The sequence below is a fragment of the Episyrphus balteatus genome, chromosome 3 (genome assembly GCF_945859705.1).
Source record: "Episyrphus balteatus chromosome 3, idEpiBalt1.1, whole genome shotgun sequence".
NCBI lineage: Eukaryota > Metazoa > Arthropoda > Insecta > Diptera > Syrphidae > Episyrphus > Episyrphus balteatus.
In genome coordinates, this window is record NC_079136.1 from 114,328,593 (window position 1) to 114,356,019 (window position 27,427).

General features: G+C 29.7%; 2 protein-coding genes across 10 annotated transcripts in view; both read left to right on the forward strand.

The window, feature by feature from the left end:
* Positions 1-27,427, forward strand: part of LOC129913810 (disintegrin and metalloproteinase domain-containing protein 10) — a 341,759-nt gene that overhangs the window by 91,214 nt on the left and 223,118 nt on the right. The window lies entirely within an intron of this gene.
* Positions 4,546-14,674, forward strand: LOC129913813 (uncharacterized). Of its 2 annotated transcripts, XM_055992688.1 has the most exons (8): positions 4,546-4,660; positions 6,970-7,109; positions 11,047-11,350; positions 11,824-12,296; positions 13,053-13,188; positions 13,415-13,599; positions 13,661-13,826; positions 14,031-14,623. In XM_055992688.1, exons 3-8 carry the CDS (start codon positions 11,062-11,064, stop codon positions 14,486-14,488), a joined length of 1,707 nt encoding a protein of 568 aa, XP_055848663.1. In that variant the 5' UTR covers positions 4,546-4,660; positions 6,970-7,109; positions 11,047-11,061; the 3' UTR covers positions 14,489-14,623. The 2 variants fall into 2 exon arrangements, with proteins under 2 accessions (XP_055848663.1, XP_055848664.1); XM_055992689.1 differs by lacking the exons at positions 4,546-4,660; positions 6,970-7,109 and having other exon boundaries at positions 10,097-11,350; positions 14,031-14,674.

A 27,427-nucleotide genomic window follows, 5' to 3' on the forward strand; every position in this document is an offset into this window, starting at 1 on the left:
AAGAAGGCTCACATAGTCAAACAAAGTGTTATGCAAAGGTGGCACTGTCACTGTGACTGTAGTAGTAGGGTGAGTTATAGTGTTCTCTCGGTTGTTATTATCAAAACAAACAAGCAAAACATCATATAAAAAAAGAAAAACTGCAGAAAAAACAACAACAAGCAAACCATCACAAGAAAAATAAATTAAATCATCTAACTATAAAACTAAGAGAGCGCGGATGTATTTCGTGTTGTCAACATGGTCGTAGAGTAAAGAGACCTATCTCATAATCATAACCATCAGCAAAGGACGACAAACTGCAGCCAACAACATGTCGGAAAAGTCAGTATTTTGCTTTAGGTCTTCTCACTCTCTCTTCTCTTTCTTTTTCGCTACACTGAAAAAAAAATTGTACATAAAATTTATGAACGGCGTTCATTAACTTGAAATTAATGTACGGTTCACGGAATTAATGCACCATCCCTTAATTCAATGAACGATTCATTAAAAATAAAATTATGAACCTATGAACGTTCATTAATCTCGTTCATTAAAATCCGTTTTTGTCTGAAATTTTTTTTATGAACGGCTATTCATTGAATTAATGAACCTGTACATTAAGACAATGAATACCATTCATTAAAATCTATGAACGTTCATTAATTCAATGAATAGCCGTTCATAAAAAAATCTGTTCATTATCCCAATGAACCTGTTCGTTAAAACAATGAACGCCATTCATTAAAATCTATGAACCATTCATTAATTTAATGAACAGCCGTTCATAAATATCCGAGACACTTTTTGATAAAAGATAAATATCCGATACACGAACCTGTTCGTTAAAACAATGAACGCCATTCATTAAAATCTATGAACCATTCATTAATTCAATGAACAGCCGTTCATAAATATCCGATACACGAACCTGTTATCCGATACACTTTTTTGATAAAAGATTCTATGAACCTGTTCGTTAAAACAATGAACGCCATTCATTAAAATCTATGAACCATTCATTAATTCAATGAACAGCCGTTCATAAATATCCGAGAAAATTTTTGATAAAAGATTCTATGAACCTGTTCGTTAAAACAATGAACGCCATTCATTAAAATCTATGAACCATTCATTAATTCAATGAACAGCCGTTCATAAATATCCGAGAAAATTTTTGATAAAAGATTCTATGAACCTGTTCGTTAAAACAATGAACGCCATTCATTAGAATCAATACACACTCACTAATTCAATGTTTGTGAGATGTTTTATTTTGCAAAAGTCGCTATTACTTCTAAACGAAAGCGAAAATCAAAAAAACTTATTTAATATATTCTGTCGGAAATTAAAAAATCTACACCTTTTATATCTGACAATTTTTCAAAAAAAGCAAAAATAGAAAAGATATGACGAAAAAAGTAAAAATTTCATGTCTTTTTGTTTGAGAGATGTTTTTTTCACAAAAGTCGCTATAACTTCTAAACGAAAGCGAAAATCAAAAAAACTTATTGAATATATTCTGTCGGAAATTAAAAAATCTACAACTTTTATGACAATTTTTCAAAAAAAGCAAAAATAAAAAAGTTATGACGAAAAAAGTAAAAATTTCATGTCTTTTTGTTTGAGAGATGTTTTTTTTCACAAAAGTCGCTATAACTTCTAAACGAAAGCGAAAATCAAAAAAACTAATTTAATATATTCTGTCGGAAATTAAAAAATCTACAACTTTTATATCTGACAATTTTTCAAAAAAAGCAAACATAAAAAAGTTATGACGAAAAAAGTAAAAATTTCATGTCTTTTTGTTTGAGAGATGTTTTTTTTTTCACAAAAGTCGCTATAACTTCTTAACGAAAGCGAAAATCAAAAAAACTTATTTAATAAATTCTGTCGGAAATTAAAAAATCTACAACTTTTATATCTGACAATTTTTCAAAAAAAGCAAAAATAAAAAAGTTATGACGAAAAAAGTAAAAATTTCATGTCTTTTTGTTTGCGAGATGTTTTATTTCACAAAAGTCGCTACAACTTCTAAACGAAAGCGAAAATCAAAAAAACTTATTTAATAAATTCTGTCGGAAATTAAAAAATCTACAACTTTTATATATGACAATTTTTCAAAAAAAGCTAAAATAAAAAAGTTATGACGAAAAAAGTAAAAATTTCATGTCTTTTTGTTTGCGAGATAGAAAATAGAAAAGATATGACGAAAAAAGAAAAAAATTCATGTCTTTTTGTTTGCGAGATGTTTTATTTCACAAAAGTTGCTACAACTTCTAAACGAAAGCGAAAATCAAAAAAACTTATTTAATAAATTCTGTCGGAAATTAAAAAATCTACAACTTTTATATCTGACAATTTTTCAAAAAAAGCAAAAATAAAAGAGTTATGACGAAAAAAGTAAAAAATTCATGTCTTTTTGTTTGCGAGATGTTTTATTTCACAAAAGTCGCTACAACTTCTAAACGAAAGCGAAAATCAAAAAAACTTATTTAATAAATTCTGTCGGAAATTAAAAAATCTACATCTTTTATATCTGACAATTTTTCAAAAAAAGCAAAAATAGAAAAGATATGACGAAAAAAGTAAAAATTTCATGTCTTTTTGTTTGAGAGATAGAAAATAGAAAAGATATGACGAAAAAAGAAAAAAATTCATGTCTTTTTGTTTGCGAGATGTTTTATTTCACAAAAGTCGCTACAACTTCTAAACGAAAGCGAAAATCAAAAAAACTTATTTAATAAATTCTGTCGGAAATTAAAAAATCTACATCTTTTATATATGACAATTTTTCAAAAAAAGCAAAAATAGAAAAGATATGACGAAAATAAAATAAATCTTTTTTTCTTCTTTTTAAAAAGGCGCCAAAACTTAATAAACCATTCATTATTTTAATGAACCATTCATTATTTCAATTATTCGTTAAGATTTATATTTAACGAATACATTTACTGTCGAAGTGAGCGTGTTCATGAATTTAATGAACGTGTTCATAGATTTAATGAACGTGTTCATAGATTTAATGAACGTGTTCATTGATTTAATGAACCGTTCATAAATTCAATGTATAGTTAATCAAAACTTAACGAAGGGCAACTTGCATGTTTCAGTAATCACACTTTTAAAAAGTGTATCAAATTATGGACAAGGTTTTCATATCATTTAAAGAATACATTTATTGTGGAAGTGAGCGTGTTCATGAATTTTATGAGTGTGTTCATAGATTTAGGAACGTGTTCATTGATTTAATGAACCGTTCATTAAAATTTAACGAAGGGCAACTTGCATGTTGCAGTGATCACACTTTTAAAAAGTGTATCAAATTATGAACAAGATTTTCATATCATTTAACTTTTTACTAAAGTAATAATTTTATTCAGTTTGCAGGTTTCAAAATAACCCTTTTTATGAGTATGAGAATAAAATGTTTTGAGACCACATTTGACAGGTGTCGAAATATCATTTTTTTTTAACCGAGTTGGGGAATCAAATAAGACGGGGCTTATTACCTTGTGTATTTTTTTGTGTTTGTACATATTAAGTAGTTTTGTGTTTTGTTCCCATTTTCAAAGTTTTCTTGCTCACGCAAACATTTATCTCGGTTGAACAACCGTTCGTATCAATGTGAACAGTAGTTAACGACACAAGGAGATGTAAATGTTGTTGAATGTGAAAACCCCTTTAGTACTTATTTTTTGGTGTCGTTTCATCTGTTTGTGCTTTCAACATGAAAGAAAATTTTAAGTTATTTTTTTTTACTGTGATTGTCAATATTCTTACAATATCTATGATATTCGATTTTTGAAAACATATATTTACAAGATATTTGCTTTTGTGTATTAACTGTGCTCTTTGCACATAGTTCACACTTAAATTTTAAAGAACGCGTAAAATAAAGTGGGAACACTACTTGTTGATACGTAGAACGAAAGAATTTCTTTCGTTAAATGATGTAGCCGGCGTCCCCAAGCCAACCCAAGCCATTCAGTTACAGTGTGAATGTCTGATCGATAAGAGGAGCTATTCAGCGGAGAGCTGAAGCAAAAATAAAAAGTAAGTATTTCATTAGATTACGTAGTATTTATTATTTAAAAGCATTTATTTATTAAAAGTACACATTTATTTTGTTAAATAATTTGTTTTTTATCATATATATAGGAGATTTGTTCGATTTCCCATTTGCCGCCGCCCGCCCGTCGCCTGCTGCCATCACGTCGTTTCATGCATCAAAAATTTAAGGTAAGTGTTTTCATCCCTAAAATGTGTTATAATTGTATTAATATATTTATATATATTTAGTGCTCTTCTTACACCACGTTGCCACCACCACGCTGCCGCCACATATTGTCTGCCTCCGGTGTCGTTGTCGTCATTTGCCACACCACGTTCCTTCCAGCCACCACGTTGTTCCCGCCAGCCACCTCCATCATCACGCTTAAATAATTCCTGGTATGTATCTACTTTTTTATAATTTTTATTGATCATTTTATCTTATAAATATATACGCATGTATTAATATATTTATATGTAGTGCCATCACGTTGCCACCACCACGCTGCCGGCACATCCGCCACATTATTGTCTGCCTCCGCTGTCGTCGTCATTTGCCACACCACGTTCTATCCAGCCACCACGTTGCTCCCGCCAGCCGCCACCAATCTTGCTAAAATAATTCCTGGTATGTACCTACTTTTTATGATTTATATTATATATATATCGATACCTTCCCAGAAGAATGTATTTAACCCTTTGCTCCCGGAAAAAAATACAAATATCTTGAAAAAAAGTTTTGATATTTTCTAATTACACACTAATATGAAAAAATAATGATTGTACTAGTAATAACATTGTATAAGGAATGTTTTGAGCTGAGAGTACAAAAGGAGAAGTCCATTTTTTATTAAAAAAAAACTAACAAAGTAATTAATACGTGGTTTCATGCTGAAACCACTAGGAAGCAAAGGGTTAAACGACATTCTCAAAATTTGTATAAACTTAAAACAAACTTGCTGTTCATTTCAAAGAAATAGAACTACAATTACTGCCTAGAATCATTTTTATTAATATTTTAAAATTTGATTGCATTATAATCATTAACACTCTACCGCAAACAGGCCAAAAATTGATTTAGATATTCTAAACTTGAATAAATTAACTTTTTCAATATGATTTTTCATAAAATATTTAAAAAAAAATCCTAAAAAATTATTTGAACTTCGTTTTTAGCTTATTTTTCTTTTCTGAAAGCAGCGTATGCGGTAGAGTATCAATAAAATTCGAATAGAATGACTTTTTAGCCACTTTTAAGCGTTGGTTTTGATCATTTATAGAGTTTGATATACTAAATTGAAAAAAAATGAAACTAGGATTGCCATCTACAATCATTTTCATTAGTATTTTGAAATAAACTTGCATATTATCATTAACACTCTACCGCAAACAGGCCAAAAAATGATTTAGATATTCTAAACTTGAATAAATTAACTTTTTCAATATGATTTTTCATAAAATATTTAAAAAAAATCCTAAAAAATTATTTGAACTTCGTTTTTAGCTTATTTTTCTTTTCTGAAAGCAGCGTATGCGGTAGAGTATCAATAAAATTCGAATAGAATGACTTTTTAGCCACTTTTAAGCGTTGGTTTTGATCATTTATAGAGTTTGATATCCTAAATTGAGAAAAAATGAAACTAGGATTGCCATCTACAATCATTTTCATTAGTATTTTGAAATAAACTTGCATATTATCATTAACACTCTACCGCAAACAGGCCAAAAATTGACTTAGAAGTTTTAAACTTGAATAAATTAACTTTTTTAATATGAATTTTCATAAAATATCTTAAAAAAATCATAATAAATTATTTGAACTTCGTTTTTAGTTTATTTTCCTCTTCTGATAGCAGCGTATGCGGTAAAGTATCAATAAAATTTGAATAGAATGACTTTTTATGCACTTTTCAGCGTTGGTTTTTATCGTTTATAGAGTTTGATATACTAAATTGAGAAAAAATGAAACTAGGATTGCCATCTACAATCATTTTCATTAGTATTTTGAAATAAACTTGCATATTATCATTAACACTCTACCGCAAACAGGCCAAAAAATGATTTAGATATTCTAAACTTGAATAAATTAACTTTTTCAATATGATTTTTCATAAAATATTTAAAAAAAAATCCTAAAAAATTATTTGAACTTCGTTTTTAGCTTATTTTTCTTTTCTGAAAGCAGCGTATGCGGTAGAGTATCAATAAAATTTGAATAGAATGACTTTTTTAGCCACTTTTAAGCGTTGGTTTTGATCATTTATAGAGTTTGATATACTAAATTGAAAAAAAATGAAACTAGGATTGCCATTTACAATCATTTTCATTAGTATTTTGAAATAAACTTGCATATTATCATTGACACTCTACCGCAAACAGGCCAAAAGTTGATTTAGATGTTTTAAACTTGAAAAAATTAACTTTTTCAATATGATTTTTCATAAAATATTTTAAAAAAATCCTAAAAAATTATTTGAACTTCGTTTTTAGCTTATTTTTCTTTTCTGAAAGCAGCGTATGCGGTAGAGTATCAATAAAATTTGAATAGAATGACTTTTTTAGCCACTTTTAAGCGTTGGTTTTGATCATTTATAGAGTTTGATATACTAAATTGAAAAAAAATGAAACTAGGATTGCCATCTACAATCATTTTCATTAGCATTTCGAAATCAACTTGCATATTATCATTAACACTCTTCCGCAAACAGGCCAAAAGTTGATTTAGATGTTTTAAACTTGAATAAATAAACTTTTTCAATATGAATTTTCATAAAATATCTTAAAAAAATCATAATAAATTATTTGAACTTCGTTTTTAGTTTATTTTTCTCTTCTCAAAGCAGCGTGTGCTGTAGAGTATTAATAAAATTTAATTTTTATTGATCACTTTATCTTATAAATATATACGTATGTATTAATATATGTATTTATATGTAGTGCCATCACGTTGCCACCACCACGCTGCCGCCACATATTGTCTGCCTCCGCTGTCGTTGTCGTCATTTGCCACACCACGTTCCATCCAGCCACCACGTTGCTCCCGCCAGCCGCCACCAATCTTGCTAAAATAATTTCTGGTATGTACTTACTTTTTATTTATTTACTTATTTTATTTTATTTACTTTATAATAAATTTGTATAAACTTAAAACAAACATGCTGTTCATTTCAAAGAAATGGAACTACAATTACTGCCTAGAATCATTTTTATTAATATTTTAAAATTTGATTGCATTATAATCATTAATCCTCTTTCGCAACCGGAACAAAAATTGACTTAGAAGTTTTAAACTTGAATAAATAAACTTTTTCAATATGAATTTTCATAAAATATCTTAAAAAAATCCTAATAATGTATTTGAACTTCGTTTTTAGTTTATTTTTCTCTTCTGATAGCAGCGTATGCAGTAGAGTATTAATAAAATTTGAATAGAATGACTTTTTTAGGCAATTTTCAGCGTTGGTTTTGATAATTTATAGAGTTTGATTTACTAAATTGAGAAAAAATGAAACTAGGATTACCATCTACAATCATTTTCATTAGTATTTTGAAATAAACTTGCATATTATCATTGACACTCTACCGCAAACAGGCCAAAAATTGATTTAGATGTTTTAAACTTGAATAAATTAACTTTTTCAATATGAATTTTCATAAAATATTAAAAAAAAAACCTAATAAAGTATTTGAACTTCGTTTTTATCTTTTATCAATCTTGCTAAAATAATTCCTGGTATGTACCTACTTTTTATGATTTATATTGCATTCATTTTATCCTATATATATATGTATGCATCTACTTTTTATAATTTATATTGCATTCATTTTATCTTATAAATATATACATATATATGTATATATATATATATATATCGATACCTTCCCAGAAGAATGTATTAAACGACATTCTCAAAATTTGTATAGACTTAAAACAAACTTGCTGTTCATTTCAAAGAAATGAAACTACAATTACTGCCTAGAATCATTTTTATTAATATTTTACAATTTGATTGCATTATAATCATTAACCCTCTTCCGCAACCGGACCAAAAATTGACTTAGAAGTTTTAAACTTGAATAAATTAACTTTTTCAATATGATTTTTCATAAACAAAAAATCCTAACAGAAAACTCCTTGAAGTTGTTGTGAAGTTTTTTTTATCTTTTGTTTGTGTTTGAAGGAAGTTGAAATCCCATCTCTAAAAGCATTAATGCTTCAATAATTTATTTTTAAATTTTTTCTAGGACTTCTTTCTCATCCGCTACTTCGTCTACTCCGTCAGTAGTTTCATTGGGAAAGTTAATAAGAGTTAATCATAAAATGATTTGTTTCATCTGTAAAGATAATATATCGTCTATGTACGCGTTTATAGCACATTTAAAAAAAAGACATGATCTAAGTACATATAGCACTTTTAGGTGTATGGAAAGTAATTGCAAGCAGTCCTTTCAAAATTTGGGAAGTTTTAAAAAACATTTAACTAGAAAACATGTTCTAACACAACCAACACAACCTATAAATGGTACTAGTAGCTCTTATCAAGAAAATATAAATCAAAATATAATTTTCGAAAGCAATGCGACACTTAACTGCTTTCAAGAATGCTCGGACAATTGCGAAAGTAAAATTCCAGAAGTTAAGAAATTCAATGTCGAAAACAGTCTGAATGAACTTTTTACTTCTGCGACTGGGTTCGTTTTGAAATTACATAATAATAACAGTTTTTCAAGAAAAAATATTATTGAAATTCAAGAAGGTATACAAAATTTTATTTTGAATCCTATCGTTGAATTGTTGAAATCATTTTCAAATGAATACTTTGCGAACAAAAACATAGAAGTCCATAACGTATTTTTGAGTCTAATATCAAAGTGTCGCAACCCTTTTTATTATTGCAATACTGAATACAAACTATTTAACTGGCTACAAAATAATAATTTTTTAGAAAGCATAAACGAATTTTCAGTAAACAATGAGATCAATGCAGTTTATCGAGATGGGAACCTAACGTATGACGAAGATAACACTAAAGGTGTTTTAATGCCATTAAAGTTTCAATTCCAAAAATTTTTTGAGAGTGGTGACATTTTCAAAAATACCATTCTTCATATGCAAAATTTAAGTGAAGAAAACAAAATTTCAAGTTTCATTCAAGGTGACCTCTGGAAGCAAAAAAGTAGTTTGTACCCAGGAAAAATAATTATCCCTTATTTTCTATACTCCGATGATTTTGAAATCAATAATCCATTAAGTTCTCATGCCGGGGTTCATTCGATATGTAATATTTACTATTCTTTTCCCTGCCTCCCGTGGAAAGAATCAAAGTTAGATAATATTTTTTTAGCAGGAATCATAAAATCTAAGGATTTAAAGTCGTTTGGAAATGAAAAGTGTTTTCAAACTTTAATACAGGAGCTTAAAAGTCTTGAAGTCGATGGGGTTGATATAACAATTAATGGTCAAAATAAAAAAAAAGTTCATTTTGTTTTGGGAATTGTGTTAGGAGATAATTTGGGTTTGAACACAATTTTAGATTTCAATAGATCATTTTCAGCTAATTCTTATTGTAGGTTCTGTAAAGTCAAAAAATCTGAAGCGCAGACGCTATCAGTTGAACGAGACGATCTCTTACGAAACCGTAGTAACTATCAAAATGATGTTCTTTTAAACAATCCTTCTGAAACTGGCATACAAAGATATTCACAACTTAATAAAATACCATCGTTTCATGTAGTAGAAAATTATTGCGTTGATCTCATGCACGACTTATTTGAAGGGGTTTGTCATTACGACCTTTGCAATATTATTACATATTTTATCTATAAAGTTTCTTATTTTACTTTGGAAACCTTTAATTTAAGAAAACAAACCTTTCAATACGGTCCAATAGAAATTGATAACATATCAGGTGAAATAAAAATTAATAATTTAAAAAATAAACATTTAAAAATGACAGCAAGAGAAATGATGACATTCATTTCTTATATTCAGATAATGATCGGAGATTTAGTTCCACATGATGACGAGGTATGGAAATTTCTGCTCAATTTAATTGAAATAATTGATATGCTGCTTTCTTTTGAAATTTGCGATGACATCATCTCAATGTTGAAAATAAAAATTGAAACTCACAACAAGGATTATGTTCGTCTTTTCAATGACACTCTGAAACCAAAACATCATAATTTAACTCATTATCCTACTGTTCTGAAACAATCCGGACCCATTCGGAACTTTTGGTGTTTTAAATTTGAAGCTAAGCATAAAGAATTTAAGCTTTATGCTCATGCTATTACGTCTCGTAAAAATATTTGTGTGACCCTAGCAAAAAAATATCAGCTAAAAACAGCATTTAAGTTATTTAATACCCTAGATCACTTTCACAGCATTTTTTTTATCTGTGAAGCAAATAAAAAAGAAAGTAATTTTAGAAATCTTGTATCAGATATTTTGAAAGTACCGTCAGCGGACATAGAGTTTTACTCTAAAGCTGAAATCCAAGGCTACAAATACCAAATAAAATTTTATGTAGCCCAATTTAAATCAGATGTAGAACTGTTTGTTATAATAGACATTATTCTTTTGAAAAAAAAAAACAGTTTTCTTGTTTTGCCAAAAAATTAATAAAATTCAATACAATCCGCATTTATTATCTTTTGAAATCGACGAAAACGAGTTAGGGAGATTTTCAATTATATCTTTAAAAGATCTCATTGGTCCACCAATAACCTTAATAAAAACTGCTGAAGGTAAAACGGTTATAAGACTTAAGGAATATTTTGTTTCTAATTATCAGATATGAATCGACGAGTCATTATTTTCCATTTCATTAATCAAATTTGTCTTATCAAATATAAATTATAAATAATTCAAAATAGCTTTCAAATATAGTATTTAATAACAGATGATTCAAAAATATACATATTAACTCAACTTTCAATGATACAAAACTAAATATAACAACTAGTGAAAACTCTGACATATTTAAAATATTCTGTTAAACAATGGAGTAGGTTTAATCTAAGGAAATGGCAACGCCGCCGACCAATATTACTGAAGATGAAGTTTTCGATGAGTATGTGATTGAGGATGAAAATGAAAATCAGGATGAGGACGAGGATGAGAATGAGGGTGAGGGTGAGGATGAGGAAAACATTGAAATTATAAAGAATTCAGTAGAGTTACCATCATCACAATATGAATTGGATTCAATTTTATCAAGCTGCCAAAAAACGACTAATATACGAGTAGTAGATGATGAACTCACAAATTTATTAAAAGATTGGGGTCACCTGGAAGTTTTGGATCATTTCAAGAGTAAGTTTAAACTTTATTAGGTTACGGGTTTTGCCACAAAATATACCTTAAATATTTGACCTCTATTTTATTTTACAATAAAAAAAATATGAGTAAGTTATAGTAATTTACTGGTATTTAAACTTGACCCAAGTCAAAAGCTATCGTTTTTCTGTGGGGTTCTTTTCAAAAATATGTTTTTTGAATAGAAATTATGAAATCAACTTGGAGTTAGTTAATCTTTTACACAACAAAACTATGATGGTTTCTTGTTTTTGGTACTTCAATAATTTGCCTTATCATATGTTACACATTATCGTAATTCAAATGACTTTCAAGATGCTTTTATAAAGGAAGCTGAAAGAATATTGAGATTTTTTATTTCAAAGATTTTCCACTTTATTACACCCTACCGCTAAACGAAGCTATTGAAATAAAACTATAAGTTAATTCTAACTTTGCTTAAGATAAACAATTTAATTTCACTCTTGCAGAGGAACACATAGATATTGAGGTTTTGAAAAATATTGAGTGCCACCACCTGGGAGAAATTATGAAACCGTTTTCGTACGGAAAATTGATTTTGTTTGAGGCCAAATTAAAAGAGTGGCGAAGCGCGCTTGGAAAGCCGCTTTTATTGTACCAAACTTCATTTAGGCCGCTTCAAAACTCACAATGCTCATCTGAAGCATCTTTCTCGGTCGTATCGACACCGACCACGCCAAAATCATCTAGATCAGAAAATTCTCCGAACTCCATACCTTTAGGCGAAATTTTGAACAGCAATCCCAAAACTTTGGCATTAGCTGAAAGCTATGAGAAGTCGAAAAAATTTCAGGAACACCAAAGGAAAGAACTTATCAATGCAATAGCCATTTATTTTGACCAGAACAACCTTCATTTGGATTTACATTCAAGTTACAAAATTGAACAGGAGATTTTAGAAAGATTCCCGACTGAAAAATTGGTAAAAATAATACATCTTTATATTTTGCTTTATTTTTTGGGTTAAAAAATTTTCCAAATCCCCAAAAATTAAAATGTTTCTATGCGAAATTTTTTTTCAAATGTCAAAAAAAAACTAAGTTTTTTGGGATGGAAAATTTTCTAAGTCCGAAAAAAAAATTTTTTCATTGAAAAATATTCTAAGTCCCAAAAAAAAAAATTAACTTTTGTTTGGCATCGAAAATTTTCTAAGTCCCAAGAAAAATATTTTTCATTGAAAAATATTCTAAGTCCCAAAAAAAAAATTAACTTATTTTTGGCATCGAAAATTTTCTAAGTCTCAAGAAAAATATTTTTCATTGAAAAATATTCTAAGTCCCAAAAAAAAAAATTAACTTATTTTTGGCATCGAAAATTTTCTAAGTCTCAAGAAAAATATTTTTCATTGAAAAATATTCTAAGTCCAAAAAATATTCAAGTCCCAAGAAAAATATTTTTCAGTGAAAAATATTCTAAGTCCCAAAAAAAAAATTAACTTTTTTTTGGCATCGAAAATTTTCTAAGTCCCAAGAAAAATATTTTTCATTGAAAAATATTCTAAGTCCCAAAATAAAATTAATTTATTTTTGGCATCGAAAATTTTCTAAGTCCCAAGAAAAATATTTTTCATGAAAAATTTTCTAAGTCCCAAAAAAAATTTAAGTTGTTATTGGCATTTAAAATATACACATAATTTATGTTAGAACAATATTAACTTAATATTTCTAAACTTTTGCAGGAATATTATCGAACAAGTAAAAGGGGTAAAATTTACGCTAAGTTTTGTAACATTAAATCCTCTTCAAGAACAAATGTAACGAATAAATCCCCTTCGCCGAAAGTTGAACAAAATGAAAAGGATACTCTTGAAATAAGTATGTTATTATTCATATGTTATTTCTATATTCCAAAGATATATCTAGATTGTAAGAACTTTTTGTAATTAGTCGCAATACGTTTTCATCGTATTGCATAATGACTTTAATCTAAAATGAAGTCTAATGGGTCCAAACTGACTTCTTATACTCTTCGTAATAACTTAAATTTTAACATCATTCGTGAAATTACAATTGAAATCAAGGCAATCAATTCCTTATTTAGTTTCAGAAGAAGATGCAGAGCAAACATATCGGGCATTAAAATATGATAACTTGTCATGTGAGGAGTTTGAACGTAGCTGGAAGGCATGTATAAACCACAGACTCTTGGAAATAAAAAACGCTTCTTCCACCTCTGAGATTCTCAATAAATGGCCTCAGTATAAGCTTCCATCTGGCCATCGCTTTGTGAGTTTTAAAACCTTTCATCACCATCGTTCAAAAATATTAAAATTCTTAAATTCCAAAGGTTGATATAGACTATAGTTATTTGTATCCAAATGCCGGCTCATTTTTGAACAATTGGGAAACACTGGGGGAAAAACTTCTTAAATTTCTCTCTACTGATAACCGTGTCAAGGAAAAGAATATACGAGAGGTTCTAATCAAAATTAAAACAGCAGATTCATCTGAAAGTTCGTGCTTAGTTTAAATATTTTTAAGTACAACTTGTAATTATTATTTTTTACTATTCCAAGTGATTAGTAAATATAAATTTATACTTAAAAATACACTATCATACATTTTAATATAGCTATGTATAAATATATAATTATTGTATCAAATTGTTGTTAAAAGCTTTACTGATTTTGGTATTTCTGTGGTTGGCTTTTTTTCAGACTGTAAAGATGCGGCATTACTTTGGGCTCTGCATGGATACTTTGTACCTTTCCAAAAAGTTATAAAAAAAGACATAGATGGTAGAAAACACGTTATACGACATACCATCAAGGACTCGCAGAATTCATTCGTTTGGATAGGCAACACAATTCAAGCTATAGAAGACCATATTGCCTTCCTCAACAAAATGGGTGAGAATATCCAACCATTCATTATTGTTGACGGTGTGTCAATCTTGAATTTTTCTGAAATTTTTCTCTATTTTGATGGAGTTAAATTTCCGTTTAACAGTTTCATCCGAGCAGTGGATATCTGTTACAAAATTTTTTATTTATTTAATCTGGAGTACCCAACCGCTTGTTCCTCCTTTTGGGGTTTTATAGAAACGCAATACCATCAAGGTAATAAAAAAAAATTGTGCGGAAAGACTCATGTTTTGCTTAATGAGATCTCATAGTTTCACTGAATTTCACTTTACTTTACTGATTGTTTCACTTTATTTATTTAAAAAAAAGTATAGGTATGCAAAGGCTCATGTTTTGATAAAATCCTTATAATTTAACTTAATTCCACTCCTTATAATTTATTTGACTGATTAGAATGTAATTTAAATGAAGATAAATTAAATAAAAAAATGTATGAATGCACAAATGCTCATGTTTTGTTAAATGAGATCATAAAATTTCAATTCTTATATGTATTTTGATTCAAATTTCACTTAATTTCACTTTTTATAATTTGTTTCACGTTCTTATCTGAAGATAAATCTACAAAATAATGTAATAAAATTTTTCCTGCCATTCATTTGGTTTATTTGAACAATAAAAGAGTTAATGTAAATATAAATATTTCTTTAATTTAACCTTTAAGATTTCAGAAAGGAGAAGATTAGAGATGAAAAACCGAATGTACAGGTTTGTAAAAATTGAAAACGGCGATTCACATTAATTTTTCTTTCTTTTTCACAGATCTCGACCTAATAAATTTAGAAAGCTAAGCTTCCATGACTAATTTATTTGTCAGTTGATTTTTTTAATTTCTTGAGAGGAGATTAAAAATTCTTTGACAAAGAAATAAGACTATACGAAATTTAATTTTTTAAATTTATTGAAAACAGTGCCTACGTTCTATAACGCTTGCATGGAAATAAGTTGTAGAAAAACAATTTGAATCAAAATGAAATTTGTACAAAATTTCATTCGAATTCACAATGTTTTTCGAGCACTTATGACGGTGCAAGAGTTACGGAACGTAGGCCTGTGTTCATAAAATTAATGAACGCGTTCGTTAAATTAATGAACACGTTCGTAAAATTAATACGAACGTGTTCATTGATTTTACGAACGCGTTCATTAATTTTATGAACGGGTTTTTTTATTTTTATGAACGCGTTCATTAATTTAATGAACGGCATTCATTAATTCTATGAACGGCGTTCATTAATTTTATGAACGGCGTTCATTAATTTTATGAACGGCGTTCATTAATTTTATGAACGGCGTTCATTAATTTTATGAAAGGCGTTCATTAATTTTATGAACGGCGTTCATTAATTCTATGAATGCGTTCATTAATTCTATGAACGCGTTCATTAATTTTAGGCAGGTTTTTTTTTTATTTTTATGAACGGTTCATTGATTCAATGAATGCGTTCATTAATTTAATGAACGCATTCATTAATTTTATGCACGATTTTTTTTATTTTTATGAACGGTTCATTATTTTAATGAACGTGTTCATTAATTCTATGAACGGATATTTTTATTTTTAAGAACGGTTCATTAGTTCTATGAATCCGTTCATTAATGTAATGAACGCATTTATTTTTTTTTATGAACGTATTCATTAAATCAATGAACACTGTTCATTGTTTTAATGAACGATTCATTAAAATATGTTCGAAATTTCAAGTTCGAAATTTTATGAATGAAATTATGTATGGTTCATAGAATTAATGAACGTTCATTGATTTTAATGAACGGCCGTTCATTATCTTAATGAATAGGATCATTGGACAAATAATAATGAACGATACATTAATAGAATGAATATATTCATTAATTCCATGTACCTTTTTGGTTCAGTGTATCTCAAACCAGTTTCAGTTTCAGATTTTCAAAAAAAGCAAAGGGAACTTAACGCCACCAACGCAAGCCACCAACGCCACCTCCGCCACCGACACCGAAAAGTGAATGAACTTAATAAAAAATCTTATAGATAACCCTACACTCAGAGTCATTTGATTGAGATTGTGATTTTTGATTTTGTCAAAAATAATTTCGCAATTTTCTTTGCATTTAAAGATTTATTTGTTTGGCAAAAATTTGCAAAGTTATTATTAAGAATTTTTTATTTTGTTATTGCAATTTTTTCACATAACGATTTTTACTCGTTTTTCCTTTTGTGATTGCGATTATTTCGCAAAGTTTTTTTTTTTCGCATTTTTCATTTTGACAATGCAATTTATTCTCTTTTCCAATAAATTGTTTTCACTTTTCTATTATTTTGCAAAATTTTATTCATCAAATTTTGTCCGTGATTGATTACAAAGCAAAACAATTCTAATTATTTACTTATGATTTCGCATTATTTAAAAAAAATGATGTTTCGCAATTTTATCGCTAAGCCCAAATAAATATTTTTTAAGCAGACCTAAGTACAAATTTCCAATTCGCAAATTTATTGTTTATGGTATTTATTAATTTAACTTCGCATTTTGTATTTTTAAATGTTGTTAGTTCTTGAGACATAGTTTTACTACCTTGCGTTTAACTCAAAGCGCTTAGCATTAATCGCAACTTAAAAATCTTAAGCCTTGCTTTTCGAAAAAAAAGTTGTTTATTTATTTCACTTGAAAATTTGGTTATCGAATTTTATTTTCGCAAAGCAAATAAATTATTTTTCTTTTCTAATTCTTTTTTTTTTTCTTGTAAAATTTTTCAAAACACAATATTTTAAAACTTTAATTTTACATAAATCTTAATGACATTCTCTTTCTCTTCTCTTTTTGTTATAGTTCGAATGTTCGTTTTCCAATTTTTTTGGTTCTTTAAATTTGCATATTGCATTTCATTCACTTCCAACAATAACTTTGCAATTTGTTAATCTCAAAGTACTCTATTTGATGTAGTCGGAGTTTTTCTTTGAACGGAAAATTAGTAGGTATTCATTTCGTTCGCTCGAAACTTTTAGCATATTTCGCAAAATTACACAGTTCTACACTTGCGAAAAGATCAAGTTGCGAAATTAATTTTCAACTGAATAAAAATATGCTCCATGATTTTACTGCGAGAAATTATAAAATCAATCGACGAGTAATAGCTATTTGCTCAATAAAACTTTTTTGCTTTAATTAAACTTTAATTTGCGAACCATACGAAAGTACAAACCAAAACTTGCTCTGCGAGCCTTGAACTCATACTTAAAAGTTTTTAATCCTTTTTTCTTTTGTTTGTCCATGTCTGCCAACAAAATATATCGTCTTCCCACCCTGCGTTAGGCAATTTTCAAAAAACAATCTTTTCAAAAAAATCAAACGGCAATCGTTTTTTCACCGCGAGAAAATTTCGGAACAATGTCATATACATATTTGAATTCACTTTGCAACTATTATATTTTAACTCGTTCAACCAGGTATATGAAAAATAGTTTTTCTATTAAGTGCGTAACATAATCAAGCGATGTAAAGTGTATAAAAGTATTTCATACAAATATTTCTATGACGAAGATAAATAATGAAATCATAGCATAAAAGCTGCGGTGAATTGGTCGTTACGCTTTAGAACGACACGATCTAAAGGCCGGTCTTTCTCTCTATGGTCTAGGATTTCTGACATAGTCGTGTCGTCGTTGTTTGTCGTTGACGACGACACGGTCCTCCTGTAGGCGGTTGATGGCATAGCGCGCGCGATAGCATGCCAAGTTGGGTTGGGTTAAATGGATTTCCCTCGAAAATTCCTCAAAAAGCTATACACATTGTCTGGACAGTGGGAGCTAGCTGCTGCTTCTGCTGAATATGGGTGTGTTGTTATGTTTTCTTGTTTTTATTTTTTTATACTTTATTTTTATTTTTTGATGATGATACTCCAGAGAGAGTGAGAGATAACAAGGAAAAAAAAAAAAAAACTCCATCATCTCAAGTGGAAAACATTCGGGCTTGTTATATGAAAAATTCTGATGGGTTGTGGCAGAGGGTGGTCTGAGATGAAGCTCTCTGAGGAATATCAAAAGGCAGGGCGACACATTATTTTGTGTTTGTCATGTTTTTATTTCTTTTTTTTTTGTTTTCATTATTTTTATTATTATTATTTTTTTGTTTGGTGATAGAAGGTGTTAAGCCTTGAATTTTAGTTGAATGTTATGATGATTTGATAGAAAAGGGAATTTCTATTTTGGCATCTAATTTTTGACAAACAAAATGGCTTTTTTTTTCTGTGTTTTTGATTTATAATAAAAATTTATATCTATATTTGTTTTGAAGACAGTTTTGAGTGTCTGCCGAAATGGGTTTTTCATTTTAAGATAAAAATATATCATTTTGGATTTTGTGATTGGAAGTGAGTTATATCTCCTTAGCATACATTTATTACAAAAACTTTGAAAGAAGATAACAAAAACTTTTATGTTGACAACTTAACGATTCATTGTTATCTTGTAGTTAATAACTTAAAGTTTATATATTAAGATTTGTTTGCGTTTTTGTTGACAACTTTCAAAAATTTGATAGGTAAGTAGAACCGATTTAGAAAATTCGGAGTAAAAAAGGCACCACAAAATAAGAAAATGTGCTCCTTAAATCCCTTACTTACTTACTTAGGGTGACCAGCGCCATAAGGCGGCTACAATCGGCTGTGGATTTGGGCCTCAACCAACAAGCTTCGCCAGCCAGCTCTATCTTTAGCTCGCTGCTTCCAGTTTCGAACGCCAAGTTTATTAAGGTAACCTTCCAATTGGTTGCGCCACCTCAGACGAGGTCTTCCTCTACTGCGCTGTCCCTCTGGGTTGGAGTCGAAAACTTTCCGGGCCGGAACATTGTTGTCCATGCTCTCAACGTGACCTAGCCATCTTAGGCGCTGCACTTTAACTCTCTTGGCTAGGTTAGTGTCTTTGTACAACCCGTAAAGTTCGTTGTTATATCTTCTTCTCCAATCACCATTAATGCATACGGGACCAAAAATCGCACGAAGAACTTTTCTCTCGAAACAATCCATCATGTTTTCATCCGCCTTCGTTTAAGTCCATGCTTCTGCACCATATAGCAGGACTGGGATAAAAAGGGTCTTATACAGGGACACCTTAGTTGCTCGAGAGAGGGCTTTGCTGGTCAGTAGCCTTCTCAAACCAAAGTAGCAGCGGTTTGCAAGAGTAATTCTCCGTTTGATTTCAGCGCTGATTTTGTTGTCTGTGTTTATAGCTTAGCCTAGGTAGACGAAATCCTTTACTACCTCGAAGTTATGGCTGTCGATGGTGACGTTTTGTCCAATGCGTCGGTGTTGAGTGTCCTTTTTTGACGACAGCTTATACTTGGTTTTGCCCTCATTGACCTTTAAACCCATTTTTGCCGCTTCCGTTTCAATGCTTACAAAAGCGCCATTGACATTAGGCTGAGTTCTTCCGATTATGTCAATATCGTCTTTCAAGAACGATGTTAAAGAAGACGCATGACAGTGCGTCGCACAGTGGGAAAAATGTGGAAAAAAACTCATTGGTGTGAAAGCTGGATTTTTTTATATGTTGGAAGTTTTTCTTACAGTAATTATGTTGTAGAATCAGGATGTGAAAGCATTTCTTTCAAAAAATATTTCTAGATATGGAAATTTGTATTCAAAGTTGAAAAATTATGAAAACTGATGTAAATATGAGTATTTTTTAAATGTTATAAAATCAGTTAAATTTTGACTTTTCAAACATAAATATATTAAAAATAAACAGATTAACAATATGAGTAACAATTTTAGCGGAAAAAAAATTTCTTTGATTTTTCATTTTAAGAATACCTACTTATAATTTTCCGGAATTTTAAGTTCAAAAATTGTTTTAACTACTTTCTCTGTTTGCCTCTGTGGGTGGGCTCAATCATATGATAGTGTAGAATCTTAGCAACATTTACCACCAAAAATCTTATCCTAGTTCGTCCTAATTAACTTTTTAGAGCTATTTGAAGCTAAACAAATCTGTGGCAACAAGGAAAAACAACATGAGTCAATTTTTATAACTTTTCAGGAGAGCGTTTTGAAAGTTTGGCTTCCCATAAGAAGTCAATGCTAGTGTAATTTTTCTTTTACCTGTAATTCATAAACCGCTTAAGATAAAAATACGAAAAAAATATGGTAGATAGAATCGCTTATTGTGCATCAGATTTTGTGAAAATCTCAATTTCGACATAAGTTGACTTATGTTGTTATTCCTTGTTGAGACAGAAATGTGAAAAACGTATTTTCTAAAAATGCAGATTATAATAGAAAATGAAAAGATTTTTTTAAAAACCATATTTGTTTAATATGTAGACGCGTCGCCTTGTCTAAAACCTTTTTCAAATGCTTCGGTTAAATCTTTACCGACTCTGACGGAGCAGCGTGCATTCTCCATCGTCATCCTGCACAGCCGGACGTGCTTGGCAGGGATGCCAAAACTAGACATAGCTCTATACAGTTCATCTCTATAGATACTGTCATACGCGGCTTTAAAATCGATGAACAGATGGTGGGTATCGATTTGTTGTTCCTGGGTTTTTTCCAAGATCTTCCGTAATGTGAATATTGGATCGATGGTGGACTTTCCTGGCCTAAAGCCACACTGATAAGGACCTATCACATTGTTTACGAACGGCTTCAGACGTTCACATAGTACGGCAGAGATTATCTTTAAATCCCACCCTTTTAAAAAAATACGATTTCCACTTAAAATAGGTGGAATCAGCTTAAATAAATTAAAAAGATTTTTTGCTTAACATCAGATGCAAGTCATTTTGGCAAAAAATCATGCAAAAATCCGCTTAATTTATAATACAGAATCGGCTTATTTTGATGTGGTCTTTTTTCTCCGTGTACTACACTGAGGGAAAAAATAAATTGAAATTGAAACGTCTTTGTTTCAAAGATGAACTACTTTGATTTATGTTACTTTAAGATACAAAACCACCTAAAATTAACGTTTTTTTCCACGTTGATTTTAAAATGCTCATCTTCAACGTTAAATCAATGTAGTTTTCATTGATTTTACGTTATTTTATGGTGGCTTTTCCCTCAGTGTAGGAATTCTTAGAAAATTTACCATCTTCGACTGAGTTTTAACAATTTTACTTTAGTTTAAAAATTTTAATTTAATAAAATATTTATAAAAAAAGGCTCTTAGTTTAACGAGTACTAGCAAAGATTTAACAGCGAACCATTAACACATCAAATGTATCATCACCAATATTTTGCTTTAAAAAAAAAACCTTATAAAAAAACTACGAGTTTAAAATATGTATAAAAACAAACAAACAATAACAGAATTACATACCAACTTGATTTATTCCCTCCCGCCATAATATTTGATTTAATCCCGCATTTGGTTTTTTTGAACCCAATTATTTAGTCATAACATATCCCCAATCCATGTTTCCAGTGCCAGAAATGAACGAACAAGTTTTGCAATATAAAATCAATTCTTCTTCATTTTTCAAGAATTAAACTTTTCTCCCTACTTGAAATGAATTTCATATAACAGTCAGGTGCTACCTTGCATAAATTTGTTCCGATAGGGGTCTTTTATTTTTTTTTTTATTTTATTTCTTTAAGGAGTGTAATAAAGTGACTTTTGATATTTTTCTTCGAATATTTCAAAAATATGAACTTCAACTTTGACAGTTTTTTCTTAATTTTTTTTATTTCTTTTATTTAAATTTATTCTGATGAGCTTCATTTTTTTTTTTATTGTTTGATCAATATTTTTATCCTCGACTGTGTGTGTTCATAAAGAATTCCGCTTACTCATTTGTATTTGTGTCATTTTGTGTCCATTGTCCATCGGGGATGGATGGGACGTATTGTGTGTTGTCGTTCGTCGTCGTTGTCCATCGTTATGTTTCGTTTGAATGCTTGTCGAGTTGTTAACCTCAAAATGTGGTTGAGAAAATGTCATTTTCCTCCCACACACACTGGATTGAATATAAATGGGGATGAGGCTGTTCTCCTTTCCTTTCCTTTCGCTACATTTTCTGTGTCGTTTCACATTAGTTATGGATCCTACACATACTCTCGAGTTCCAATACTCGTAAAATGGCATCTCTCCACACACCACAGCGATGATGATTCGATTTTATAAATTTTATGTGTTCTGCAGAACAAAAAAAAAAAAAAATTAATTTTTTTCGCTCTGTCAAATAAAGTTATAAAAAATTGAATTTCTGTACAAATATATCTTTTTTTTTCCTTTGTCTTTCTGTCTTATCAGCAGAATAAAAAGGACGAAAAAAAAAACAGAAAATAAAAAAAAAGCAACGAGATGGGTTCACCAGTTGAATGAGTCATCAACTGACTGACATACGTGGTAGTGCGAGAGAAGAGTAGCTTCTTCTCTTTAAAAAAAAAGTCATAATCATAACTCACACACAACTTTCATCATAATCATCATTTTCATCGTCATCCTGCACGCAACAGGGTGGATAAGCACATTCAAACGTACACACATGTTATAGAGAGATGTTCATCATCATACATGAAGAAAAAAAAAACAAAAAAGGAGGAACAAAGGAGCAAAACTTATATTTTAATTGCTGCTTTTTTGCAAAACAACAAGGAGCAACATTAACGCAAAAAAAAAGAAAAATAAAAAAGAAAAAGAAACAGAAAAACAAGCAAAATAAAGTGGCAGTTGGAAGAAGAAAAACAAAATACACTAAGGTGCCCCAATGGGTCGGAAATATTTGCACTGAAAAGGAAATTAAGCGGAAGGTATTTTTTTTATTTTTGTTTGTATTAGGTTGCATTTTTTTGCCTTTTGTTTATTTATGTAGTGTTGCAATGCATTTTTGAACCAACTTGTGGGGAATTGAGAAAATATAAATTCTAAATACCTATGGCTATGAAAAATTAACTTGGGTGTCTAACCTAATCTAACCTAACCTAACCTAACCTAACCTAACCTAACCTAACCTAACCTAACCTAACCTAACCTAACCTAACCTAACCTAACCTAACCTAACCTAACCTAACCTAACCTAACCTAACCTAACCTAACCTAACCTAACCTAACCTAACCTAACCTAACCTAACCTAACCTAACCTAACCTAACCTAACCTAACCTAACCTAACCTAACCTAACCTAACCTAACCTAACCTAACCTAACCTAACCTAACCTAACCTAACCTAACCTAACCTAACCTAACCTAACCTAACCTAACCTAACCTAACCTAACCTAACCTAACCTAACCTAACCTAACCTAACCTAACCTAACCTAACCTAACCTAACCTAACCTAACCTAACCTAACCTAACCTAACCTAACCTAACCTAACCTAACCTAACCTAACCTAACCTAACCTAACCTAACCTAACCTAACCTAACCTAACCTAACCTAACCTAACCTAACCTAACCTAACCTAACCTAACCTAACCTAACCTAACCTAACCTAACCTAACCTAACCTAACCTAACCGAAGGGGAAAATGTTAATGATTTATCGTGATCGATTAACAGTACAAACTTATGTACTGATTACAGATTTTTACGAAGTTTGTGCAGACTTGGATGCAGCACATAAACGCATCCATTACTTCGCTGTCTGTAGCTCATAAACATCTGCTTTTATATACCGGGTTTCATTGGGAACACTACTCAGTACATAACGCTTGTTTTCAGTACATACAAATCTATGTTTTGTACACAGAACTCAGATCACAATTTACTCATTATAATGAAAGTCTACTGAGTAGCTAAAAATCAGTATTATGTACAAAATGTCTGTACTGTACTTCGGGACATGTGAATACGAGTTTTAGTACTGAATACTTATGTACTGTATCCTTTTTTTTCTCTCAGTGGCGTTCTTGGGATTATAATGAGTTTATCCTCATCGAGCCTTATTTTCGATGAAGTGACAAATTAAAGGATAGGTCCTTTTTTCAGCTGCACTTTTCGAATGTAGAGTTCTTTATTTCAACCTTTTCCACAGTAAAGTAGGTATGCAAAATTAAAACCAATACACATTGATTCTCCCTTAAAATTACCAATTTTGCTTATATTCACAGTTTATTTAACATCAAGGCTAGTCATAATCTTCTTAAAGATACAGTTTACAAAAAAAAAAATACATAATTTAATTAAAGGAGGAATGTAAAATAATGTTACTTTTTTTCCAGTAAAAAGGAGGTACCACAGCTCAAATTGAATTTCTCTTTATAAGTTAATGTTCTGTTTCCCTAGTGTATATCAGCTTTTATTACCAATTGAAAAAAAAAAAAAATCAATAGAAAGCTTTATTAGCATTTTGCTGTTGTCAAAATAATCTAAATCAGGTGTTCATTTGTGTTTGTGTGTCTCTCTTTCCAAGGCTCAACTCAACTGGATGGCAATGCTATGGCCTTAGGTGCTCGTTTTCAATTATTGCTATAGCTCTTTGTTAAATAAACTCTTGATAATTAAACAGTCCTTACACAAAATCGATGAATGTCTTTGACGTAATTAAGACATGGAATTCTTTAAATATTTAAACAAGGGTCGTTCTTATTAAGTTCATTGTTTATTTGCGATAAAAAACACCAATTTATTTTAATTAAATAAGATTTTAAACAGTCGCGCATTTCAATTTTAAAAATTAGTGATTTTAAAATTATCAATAATTGAAGGAGCTGCGTGAAACCAGAACTACAAACTTAAAATTTGTAAATAAAACTAGTCTAATTCGTTTGTCCACCTCTGTCTATGCTTGTCCACCCAAAATTTTCGTTTGTCCACCCTTCCAAAAAAAATTTTTATTTTTATAGAAAGTCTGAAAAATGAAAAATTGCCTAAAAAGCACAAACTTAGAGATAGACTTTAGACGTATAATAGCAATGTTCGTCCACCTCGAGTTTTTTAATACACACCAAAAACAATGCTTTGTCCACCCTTCGTTTAGGAAATATTCAAAAATCTAATTTTGTACTGAAAATCAAAATTCAAACATCTGCCTTTTGTCCACCTCCATTTACTAAAAATCGTCGCTTAGAAATTAGTAAACAAACAAAAAACAATTTTTGTACCTATAGCAGCTTTCATAGAATATCATTTTTCTAAAATCCCCAAATACTATTTTTTTTTTTTCAAAAATTCAAACAGCAATTGTTTGTCCTTTTAGGAGATACTCTAAACAAATTTTGTACTGAAAAAGTCAAAGTCCTAAATCGTCAAAAACTATTTTTTTTTTTCAAAATTCAAAATTTCTATCGATTGTTGACTTCGAGCTCTTTACGCATTAAAAAATTGTCCTTTGTTCACTCGACGTTTAAGATATATTCAAAAAATAAAAGATGCACTGAATTATTCAAAGTCCCCTAAAATCCGAAAAATGTACTTTATTCAAAAATTCGAATTTCTGTCGTTTTTCCACCTTGAGTTCTTCCCATATACCAAAAATCGTCGTAGTTTTTCCACCCTCCGTTTAAGAAATAAAAATATACCTAATAACTTTTTTTCTAAAAAATATTTTTTTTATTTTATTCAAAAATTCAAACGGCCACCGTGTTTGTCCATCTCTAGAAATAGATAAAAACCAAAAACAAGACAAATATTAATTCATATCATTTCCAATCGAAATGATAAATTTACTAAAATTTTAAATCGGGTTATTTTAACAATTTTTCAATTTAATTTTACATGTTGTTTTTTATTATTGTTCTCTGTGTACAGTGAATTGAGAATAAAATGATTTTTGTCTCATATATAATCTCTCTCATACAATTGACCATTGCCACCCGTTTATGTAGTTTCAAAAAAAATTTTAAAAAAATTTTCCTCACAAAATTTTAATTAAAAAAAAAAAAAACAATACCGCAGTTGTAAGAGTTCAATGTTTTTTTTTTTTTAATAACAACTTTAAAATAAATATCCTGGCTCCGAATGCAATTTAATGAACATTAGTTACTCTGCTTCAAAAATTCGGGCACGCGGAATTAAGCCCCGAAAGAAAAATTGAAATAAGGCTCGAAATTGGGCTATTTTTTCATAATGAAGCTATAGGCCCCAATAAAATAAACACCCATCTGAATGAAAAAATATCCCAAATATAAAGGAAATAAAGCCCCAACTTGTTTTGAACTTTTTTGGAAAAATGAAATAAATCCCCAATTTTTCTTTTTCAAAACTTTTATTTTTGATACTCAAATATCACCCAAAACCAACAGAACCACTTTTTTAAAATTGTTCCTCAAGTGTTTCAAACGGGTTGGTATCAAAATTCTGCCGGGGTCAAATTTCTTTTTTTCAAAATTCTGCTTTTCAAAATTCTGTTTTTCAAAATTCTGTTTTTCAAAATTCTGCTTTTCAAAATTCTGTTTTTCAAAATTCTGCAAAAAAATTAAAAAAGGGTTTGGAAAATGTTAAAAAGCGCGCGCTTTTTAGCATTTTCCAAACCCTTTTTTAATTTTTTGCAAAAATTTGTAAAATCATCTTCTTGAAAAATTTTCTGCTTATTTGATTACTTACCTTCATAATTTGTCATTCTTTGAAAGCAAATTCATTTTTGTTTTATAAATAAATAAATTTGAAAATATTAAGAAAAGGTTTTTAATACATTTCCGAAAATAATTAAAATTTTTTTAATTTATCAAATAAAGATGAATATTCAAAAATTTGAATAAAAAAAGGAATATTTTGTATCAAACAACATCGGTTCCAATAAGTTAAACATAGATTTTATTTGAAAGAAAGTCAGTCTATGCATTTTAAAAAATATTTGCGACACTTAAACAAAAAAATTTAGGAAAGTACCAATGTTGAATTACATGAGGTGTATTTTTCTTTAGTCAGCGCATATGCTATAAAAAAAAACAGAATTGGCAGAATTTTTTTGTTCAATTATAATGCTGGCAGAATTTTGAAAAGCAGAATTTTAAAAAGCAGAATTTTGAAAAGCAGAATACAAAAAAAGCAGAATTTTGAAAAACAGAATTTTCGTTAAAAAAGCAGAATTTTGAAAAGCAGAATTTTGAAGCCAGAATTTTGACCCGATCCCGTTTCAAACAGTTGTTGCGATTTTATTCTTTCAATGATCCCTGATGGCTTACTGCACGATCTTTACATTGAAAGGCATTAGTAAGTAACAATAGCTGAAATATCACGCGATTTTTTCAGTTATTCTGTTACTTGTAATCCTTTTTAATGTTAAGATCGTGCTGCAAACCGTTAGGGAGTCCACAATAAGCTGTACTTT

Coding starts and splice junctions, on each gene's coding strand:
- LOC129913813 (XM_055992688.1), top strand. CDS start 11,062: ATGGCAACGCCGCCGACCAATATTACTGAAGATGAAGTTTTCGATGAG. Junction 12,297..13,052: donor GATTCCCGACTGAAAAATTG/GTAAAAATAATA, acceptor AAACTTTTGCAG/GAATATTATCGAACAAGTAA. Junction 13,189..13,414: donor AAAGGATACTCTTGAAATAA/GTATGTTATTAT, acceptor TTCCTTATTTAG/TTTCAGAAGAAGATGCAGAG.